At 31.6% G+C, this 9,784-nt stretch overlaps 1 protein-coding gene across 1 annotated transcript; it reads right to left on the bottom strand.

Annotated features, from left to right (window-relative positions):
- Nucleotides 1-4,911: 4,911 nt before the first annotated feature.
- Nucleotides 4,912-9,370, bottom strand: LOC115984072 (probable glutathione S-transferase parC). Its single transcript, XM_031106952.1, has 2 exons — nucleotides 8,852-9,370; nucleotides 4,912-5,484 (listed from the first exon to the last, which is right to left on the bottom strand). The coding sequence occupies exons 1-2, from the start codon at nucleotides 9,164-9,166 to the stop codon at nucleotides 5,140-5,142; spliced, it is 660 nt and encodes a 219-aa protein (XP_030962812.1). The 5' UTR covers nucleotides 9,167-9,370; the 3' UTR covers nucleotides 4,912-5,139.
- Between the last annotated feature and the right edge of the window lie 414 nt (nucleotides 9,371-9,784).

The raw sequence follows: 9,784 nt of genomic DNA, 5'->3' as shown, positions 1-9,784 counted from the left end.
AATGGTGGGCTTGATGATGATCTAGCTAGGGATGTCTCTAGGTAAACAAATGGTTAGAATATTGGTTTGTTGACTCAATTGTTTGCGGGGGTAATTGAGATCTAACCAGATTGCTAGATTGGGCTAAGATGTTTAAGCTTGAAGTATTTGTGTTGGGGTAGGGGTTTGAGCCTTGGATTAATCCTTCAGCAGTTGGGCTTGACTCAAACTAACCTTAAAACAGTGATGTTGGAGCCCATTGAATTGAATTGAAAATTGTGAACCAATGTTCTTGAATATGTGTAATAGCTAAAGGCAATTTTTATTTTAATTTTTTCTTATATGTGTTTTGGATTTTTAGAAAAATATTTTTATCATTTTATCATATTTTTTAATTAAAAAAACCAAAAAAAGAAAAAAAAATGTTCACTATCGGCAATTATCCAACAACAACTGATGGAAGACATAAATTGAATAGATTTCAAACTTAGAGGACTTAATTGAATAAAAGTAAAGTTAGAAACCTAAAATAAATTCCGGTGAAACTTAGGGAGTGAATTTTTCATTTTTGCCATATTATTATTAGATGGTCTAAATATTACAAATGGTAATATAAATGGTAGACATAATCATAGAATGTTCGACAAATATTTATAGATTAATATTACTCGATATTTGCCATGCCTAAGGACTAAATACAGTGGCTCTAAGGTGGCTCTAAGGTTTGAATGTGACGTAAAAGTACTTATAGCATTAGTATTATTTAAACCAAATGCCAAAGTTTTAGCATTTGGCACACAAAAAACCAAAAACCATACCTCATGAAATGTGTCAAATACCAAATAAATTTGACATTTGCTATTGTACAATTCTAAAAATAGCACTGTAAGGCCAAATGTGCAATTTTTATTTTAGCAATTTTTTATTCATACGTTTCTCTCTCTTCTATCAGGTTGCACTATTACATTACTCAAATACACACTCTCTCTCTCTCTTTGAACAAAAAAGAAAGAATTAAAATGAATATTTAAATAAAGTGGTAAAAGAATAGAAGATCTAATGTTGGGTGTATTGTAAAATGATGTGTTAAAATAGATAAAATAACTTTTTTTTTTTCTTTCTCAAAAAAAAAAAACTTTTTTTTTTTAAAATTATATAGAAATCTTGATGTTCTCTAAATAATGTTAAGTTTTCTTTTTAAGTAAAATAAAATAAATAAATAGATGAGCTTGAAATGAGTTTGGGTTCAATAGATATGTGGAACAAATCTATATATATATATATATATATATAGAGAGAGAGAGAGAGAGAGAGAGAGAGAGAGAGAGAGAGAGAGAGAGAGAGAGAGAAATGTTAATGAATGCCCTTAGGGTAATAGTTAATAATCGATTTAAATAAAGTTTTCATGGAAAAAGAAAAAAAAAACAATTAATATTTTGACAGCTTTTTCCATTTCCTATAAAAGTGGTGTCAAAACTTTTCTAAAAGTGGTTTTAGTTTGATTAGTTTTATTTTATATGAAAGATTGTATTTTTCTCTTTGTTTTGATTGTGTCTCCTTGAGTTTGGAGACGTTTGAGAGAGAGCAAAAAGAAATGAAGAAGAAAGAGGGGAAAAAAAAACTAATATAATAATTAGTTCTAGAATTTTTTTAATGAGAAAAATTCTATTGCTAATGAATAGTAACCCATCAGGTTTGGAGATGTATTGTTCATTAGCAAAAAACTTTTTAAGGTTTAGAGAGACTATTGGAGCATTGATTTTTGGTTTCACTCTTTATTGTAAAGAGTATTTTGGTTTTGGCTACATCATTGGAAATGCTCTTAATATAATAAAATGGTCCCTCATTTATTGTTTTGATCATTCTTATCCACTACAATAAATCAAAGAATTATACAGAACTAAACACTTTTCTAGATGAATAAATCAATCAAAAACATAATAATATAAGCATTAAAACCAATAAATAATTGTGAAGAATATACCAATAAACGGTTGGGTTTCACCTAGGAGTGTCTAACCAGACCCAGAACCCGATCAACCTGCCTAACCTGGCCGATCCGGCCTTAGAACTGTCCGACCCGATGCTGGCGATGCTCGATGGCGGATCTCCACCCCCAAAACCCAAAACCGGCAGGTCAGTTGACAGGTTTGAGCATGAAAACCCAATTTTCAACCGACCTGACCTGAAAATACACCAGAATTTGTTGTTCTCCATCAATTAGAGGGTTCGCCGGTCTGATTTTGTCCAATCTGTCGAGATCCAGCGAGATCTGGCCTAATCTCTTTGAGATCTAGCTTGATCTCGTTGAGATCTACCCAGATCTCTTCAAGATCCGGCCTAATCTCGTTAAGATCCACCAAGGTCTCTTCGAGATCCGGTCAGATCCAACAAAAACAGGCAGATTTTGGCAAAATTCGACTGATTTTTGCAAATTCTGGCGACGATTCGCACATTCTGACGCCGATTGAGACCTGACCAGAAATTGATGACATCTGACCACCCAAACCGCTGCCTTTGGCGGGTCGGCAGCGGGTCCAAGTATCAAAGACCTGAAGTGATTGGGTCAATTTCAGGTTGGGCACAAACCCGACCCGAATCGACCCGTGGACAGGCCTACTTTTCACTCTTACCTTAGCAAGCCATAATACAAATAAAATTTTAAAAGCTGTAAAGAAATTTTAAGAAAACCTAAATTACATTCTATGGTAGCTCCCCTTTGAATTTTGCCCTAAAGAGGCTTTAAATAGGTCAAGGAATCCTATTAAAGTTGAATTCCCGTTTGGAGAAAATCCCAAGTTTTCAGGCTTCACTTAACTGACGTTTTTTGGCTTATTTAAAGTTAGAATTCTGAATTTTGGCAAACTATAGAGTTGTAGCCCTTTAAGTTAAATTTACAGTCCAACTTGAATCATCTCGATTGGACATTTAAGCCAAAAGTTATGCCTAAAATACTAATTGCTGCACAAGCTGGAATCCTAATCCGAATTGGACTTGGATTTGGTGTAAATTTCCTTTGATTCCTTGCTCCAATTGGACTCAAATTTCATTGGGTTAGCTTATTTTGACTTTTATTATGGCCCTTGTAAATATAAAGTCTATTAGCCTTCTTTTTTGCACAAATCCACTTATTTAATTCCATTCTCTTAAAAAAAACAATTTCACGTATTAAAATTCAATTAAATACAAAATTAATTATTCAACATTATTCAAAAACCAACAAAATAAGTATGATAATACTTTCTAATAATGATATAAATATGCAAAATTAAGCTATTATCAATCCACTCATACAAAAATTATTATTTATTTTAGTATAAAAACTTTTTTTTTTTAATTTTACTTAATTACTTTTCAAAATACCCACATCATATTAAGATTATTTATTCTAAAATTTATTTCATTAAAATATCAATTTTTAAAAATATTTCTCTTTTTTCACAAACAACAACCACTATCCACTTGAAAATACTATATATATATATATATATATATAAACTGAAATGCACATCAACAACACTAATACATTTTTGCCCAAATAAGATAAAAAAAAAATGCATTTTACATAATAGTTGCATAAGTTGTGTTTTTTTCATTTAAGTGGGCAAAGTTTGGTCATGTACTTCCTAAAAAATAGGACAAAAGTAAAGTCTTTTATTTTTTTCAATTTTTTTTGATAAAGTGCAAGCACACCCTTAAAGTATGGGGTTATGTAAAATAGGATTTTGGTCATGTAACCACTAATGTATTTTTTTTTGCAAGAAGACTCGGTATACCATAGATTACTCATCAAATAGGATTTTTTTTTTAATCTCAACATTTTTTTATGGTTTTTTTAGGATTCGAAAATTCTATTAAGAGTTGGTCAAATATTTACTAGGGTTAGGGTTGTCCAGTGGGCCTGAGACCCGACCAAACTGGTCGAATTTGATCGAATCGAAGCCCGGTGGGCAGATCCAATTGGCCAAGTTGGTTGGATACGAATCTTATTTCTTTGAAAATTGAAACTAGGGTTTAGGTGGTGGGTTAAAGGATTAGGGACCAGCATAAATTGACTAGACCGAAGTATATTGAAATGTGTTTTAAATTTCTCTATCCCCTCATATGTCTTCTTCTCATTGGCAGAAAATCTACCACCTATCTTCCGAAAAAAAAAAAAAAATATATATATATCTCTCTCTCTCTCTCTCTCTCTCTCATAAGTTTCTAGGCAAGTTGTATACAATTGTCTTGCAATTAGTATGAGACTTGCACACAAAATAAAAACATCAATTCAAACTAAATATAGAAAATCTGAATCTCTCTCTCTCTCTTCCTCTCTTTACTTTTCTCTTTTCAAGCTCTCTCTAGTCTCCAGACTCCTCTCCAGTAGCCTCTGTCATTACCATATCGCTACCTCACTTTCTTTACACCACGGTCAAATTGAGTTGAGTTTCAGTATATTTTCTTTCTTTTTCATATTTCTTTTTCTCTATTTTTAGATATGACTTTATCATTTGTTCAAATCACTTAAAACTCAAAGATTTATAGTTATTGGTTTAATTTGTTTGATCATAGATTTGATTTATCACTCATCAATCTCGAACTTAAAAAATTAAAACCCAAACTTTAAAAAATGAAACCCTAACACATTTTTATTTTATTTATCTGATTTGTGTTCTATTGATCACTTGTTTGATTCATTTTGTTGCCTAATCTATAGCCCAAACTCGCCAAACCAATGATTACGACCCGCCCAACCTATGACCCTAGACATCGGGTTTGACTCATATTTTCGGTCGTACGGATCTAATTCTCAATCACCCATACTCAATTAGATTGAGTATGGGTCAGCTTTAAACCCGATCCGACTCAACCCGTGGACATCTTGTCTAATTAAATCTATCAAATATCATTTCTTTGACATGACCTATGATCTAGAAAATTCCAACATTTAGCGGGCACATCAAAGTGTCTTGTCTTATTTTATTACCATAAATGTGATACAATGCATGCCATTTTAATCTGAAGTTCAGTAGTAGTCACACCAAAGTGTCTCTAACAAGCAGTTCACGTACATTGATGACACAAGCCCCAATTCAAATACTGGAAACTGTAAACCAACACAATTCCAAAACTATGCTAATATTGCTACCACTATTGCACTTGGCCAAACCTATTCTAGTCCATGCCAAAATATTTCTTCATCCAAACAGTAAACTCATAAATCTTCTTTTGGTCAGGAAGAGAATTCGCAACACTCTCCTTCTGCATGCACCTCTTAGCCCATGCAATAATCTTGGGGCACTCAGCCTCTATGCTAAAATTGCCGAAGGTCTCATATGTGTAAAACCAACTGTAGAAAGTGATTAGAGCAATGTCAACAAAGCCAAATGTTTCACCCCCAAAGAAAGGCTTTTCACCAAGCTCTCCCTCTAATATCTTGAAAGTTTCAATGAATTCCTTCTTCGCTACCTCTTGCTCCTCTCCTTTGGTGGCCCATATCTTCCTTGCAGTGTCATACACCTGCATCTTGCACTCACATTGTAATAGCACTTTCGTAAAACAGGGATGTAGAATACGAATGGTTTGTATTGTCATTACCTCTAGAATTAAACCAATTTGGAGGAATTTTCCAAAAATTTGCTACGTATAGGTTGAAAGATTGTTGACATGTATTTTTAGTTGCCTAATTTTTTAATAAGTTATGTGACTTGTTTAAATAATACATGATAGTCGTATAATCGCTACATAGTGAATTAGATGGGATTCTTCTAAATTGGTTTGTAGGAAAATATTATCAATAGAATATTAGTTAATCTCGGTTGTTAGAATAGGTTTCAACTATGAAGTTTTTTTTTTATCTTCCCTTTATTTATATTTTTTCTTGTTTGCTAATGAAAAATGGACTCAAATCATTAAAAAAAATTTAATGTTAAAACCCTATTATAAAAATAATCTGATATATGTTGTGGTTATATCAAGTGGACATCCTCTCCAATTTTTTTAATTTTTTTCTTTTGCTTTTTCGGCTTATGTCATGTGGTGTAACATAAGTATAGTAAAATAACAATATTTAGCCGCTCTAAATTGAACAATATTGCTAAGTTTAAAAAATATAACTCCAATTAAAATTGTTGTAAGGAATTCAAAGAAGTTTCACTATTTATTGTATATTGTTTAATAATTTATCCAAATATTTGTTTTTTAATAATAAATTTGGATCATACTAGTATTTTGCACTATATATTTGACTCAATGTATTACAACTGTATGACATAATTTTGCCATTTGACTCAATAAAAATATATTAAAATCATTAGTATAGTCTATTTCAAGAATTTAAAAAAAAAAAAAAATAGTAATGGAGGAAAATTTGAATTCAAATTCACATAAAAAGAATTTACTGTATTATGGAGTTACAAGATTTTTAACAAACTTTTTTTTACTAAATATAAGAGATTAAGTGTTCGTTTGGTAAAAATTATTTTTGTTAACTTATTTTACTATTCAGTTTATTTTTAGTATTATTTATGGATCTCATTATACTGTTTCAGCTAACTTTTACATTTATTTACAATACTTTCAATAAAAAGTTTTCAGTTTCAACAAAATAAACAGATCGGATCCTAAATATCTTTGATTAAAACTCAATCATTCAAATTTAAAAAAAAAATTTAAAATGTTTTTATTATTTATTTTATAATATAATCTTGGATATTTTTAAATACAAACTTTGTCTTACACAACGTCCATTAGTAATGTAACTTAAATTACTTTTTATTATTTATGGTAAATTCTAGATATCTTGAAGTTTGGACTAATAACAACTAGATGCAAAACTTCTTAGAACTAATCATCCTAGTCCCTGAAAGACAACTTTGTCCCTAAATAGCTAAATGCCATTTATCTCTTCTCTGTCGTCCCTTTCTCTCTCAACAAACCTAGCCACCTGCAAAACCCATAAGTCCTCACCAGCATCAGCAACTCCATTGAACAACCATCACTACTAAAGGATAGTTTAGCATCAACTCTCATTCTCTCTTCCCTATTTTCTACCACCTAAAAACAGTAACATCAGCTACAATCCATGGCTGCCACCATCTCTAGCCCAGTGCAGCAACAAAAGGAAAAAAAAAAAAAAAAAAAAAATTGTGCAGCAACCAAGCACGGCTGCCACCACCTCTGACCCAGTGCAGTAACAACCCACGGCTGCCACAACCTCCGACCTTGTGCAGCAACAACCCATGGTTGCCACCACCTCCAACCTGAGCCACATGGCCACCACAAATCTGAAAGGTCACCCACCAAAATTTAAATCCAAACTACATGCACCAGATTTGAAGACATCCATTCAACCAAACCCCAAAACCCAAATCAAAATAGCAAATCCATATATCTACAAATAGTATACCCAAAATCCAAATTTTCAAACCTACACCCAAATCATCTAAACCTAACAACAAAAGGAAAATTAGAGGGAGAGAGGATTATGGGTTTCACTGATGACCAGAGTTTAGTGAGAGAGAAAAGGATCAGAGAGAATAGATGGGGATTAGCTGGGTGAGAGAGAGAAAAAGAGAAAAGAGATGAGGCCAATGAGAAGGGAGAGAACAGAAACTAACAGCGATTAGATACTTAGGGACAAAATTGTCTTTTGAGGACTAAATTGGTTAATTTTGAGAAATTTTGGATCTAATTGGTATTAGTTCAAAGCTCATATTTTTCTGAAATTTATCCTATTATTTAACTTTACTGATATTATTAAAATATTTTAATCTATATACTATTGTTAGCTAAATCGCATCAATATTATACTAATAAAGATGATAAAGTTTCGAATTAAAAAAAAAAGATGATAAAGTTTGGTAAAAAAATATGTTGGACTCATCAATTCCAATGGAAACTTTCACATGTCTTTTGACATCACAAGACCATAAACTATTCAGTTCTAATAAATAAACTTATCATTAGAGCATTAACATGAATATTTTAGGTAATAGTAGGTAGAGGGAGAGAGGATTATGGGTTTCACTGATGACCAGAGTTTAGTGAGAGAGAAAGGGATCAGAGAGAATAGATGGGGATTAGCTGGGTGAGAGAGAAAAAGAGAAAATAGATAAGGCCAATGAGAAGGGAGAGAACAGAAACTAACAACGATTAGGTACTTAGGGACAAAATTGTCTTTTGAGGACTAAATTGGTTAATTTTGAGAAATTTTGGATCTAATTAGTATTAGTTCAAAGCTCATATTTTTCTGAAATTTATCCTATTATTTAACTTTACTGATATTATTAAAATATTTTAATTTATATACTATTGTTAGCTAAATCGCATCAATATTATACTAATAAAGATGATAAAGTTTCGAATTAAAAAAAAAAGATGATAAAGTTTGGTAAAAAAATATGTTGGACTCATCAATTCCAATGGAAACTTTCACATGTCTTTTGACATCACAAGACCCATAAACTATTCAGTTCTAATAAATAAACTTATCATTAGAGCATTAACATGAATATTTTAGGTAATAGTAGGTAATAATAAATAAACTTATCATTAAAGCATTAACATGAATATTTTAGGTAATAGTAGGTAATTCTAATAAATAAACTTATCATTAAAGCATTAATATGAATATTTTAGGTAATAGTAGGTAATAATAAATAAACTTATCATTAGAGCATTAACATGAATATTTTAGGTAATAGTAGGTAATTGTTATTTTATATATATATATATATATATATATATATATAATAACAATTTCATCAATATATATATATATATAATAAAATTTGTGGGAAATTTTTTCTCAGTGAAAAAGAACAGAAAAGAACAAAAAAAAGAAAGAAATTGCATATAGCCTACACTATAGGTAAGGTAAACGGACCTTCTGCTCAATAAAATCAGCCCAGAATCTGGAACGAGCTTTGTGGTAAGGATCAGAGGGCAAAAATGGATTCTTGTCTTTCCACACCTCGTCAATGTACTGAACGATGACCAGAGACTCACATACTGGTTTGCCATTGTGGATGAGAACTGGGATCTTCTTGTGAATGGGGTTCATCTTCAGAAGTAGAGGGCTCTTGTTCCTCAAGTCCTCCTCCTTGTACTCATACTTGATACCCTTCTCAGCCAGTGCAACCCTCACCCTCATTCCAAACATGCTTGGCCAGAAATCCAGTAGAACTACCTCGTGCGCCATTGTCAGAAAGACTGAAGCTAGCTAATGGGGGAATAGATAAGTGGAATAATGAATCAAATGGTGTGATTATGTGTGTCTATATATATATATATATATATATATATAATAGTGGAGTTTCGTTGTAGGCAGTCAGACGATCCTTCCCCAACACCTGCAATATATTAATTATTGAAAATCACCTAAATAAAGGGAAAAATATATTTAAAAAGGAAAAAAGGAAAGAGAGTGGAAGACTTCTCTTTTGTCCTAGTTGATAAGATCATAATTCATAAGATGATAAGAGACAGAGATAGGCCGTTTCTTTAAGATTATATATAAAATAGGATTTTGAGCTTTGAGCATATAATATATCTTACATTATAATCACTCTTTATCATGGTACTAATGTACCAATTGATTTTCTTTATCATGATATTAATGTACCAATTGATTTTTGGCTTTGGTAAAGTTTGAACCACAAATTTCTTATTCTACAATAAAATATTTTATTTTTTTATGAATAAAAAAGTAGGTAGAGGGCGACTTGAGTTGGCATTTTCCACCCGAACGTGATCATAGTGACACCCTACCAGCTAGGCTCAGGCCTACAGGAATAAAGGATCCGAATGTGACTAAATG

The sequence above is a fragment of the Quercus lobata genome, chromosome 4 (assembly GCF_001633185.2).
Source record: "Quercus lobata isolate SW786 chromosome 4, ValleyOak3.0 Primary Assembly, whole genome shotgun sequence".
Classification (NCBI taxonomy): Eukaryota; Viridiplantae; Streptophyta; class Magnoliopsida; order Fagales; family Fagaceae; genus Quercus; species Quercus lobata.
This window is presented reverse-complemented; position numbering and strand designations above follow the sequence as displayed.

Excerpts from the sequence above, each read along its gene's own strand:
- LOC115984072 (XM_031106952.1), bottom strand. The coding sequence starts at position 9,166 with ATGGCGCACGAGGTAGTTCTACTGGATTTCTGGCCAAGCATGTTTGGA. Across the intron at positions 5,485-8,851 it reads CTGATTTTATTGAGCAGAAG|GTGTATGACACTGCAAGGAA; the intron begins GTCCGTTTACCT and ends TGCAAGATGCAG.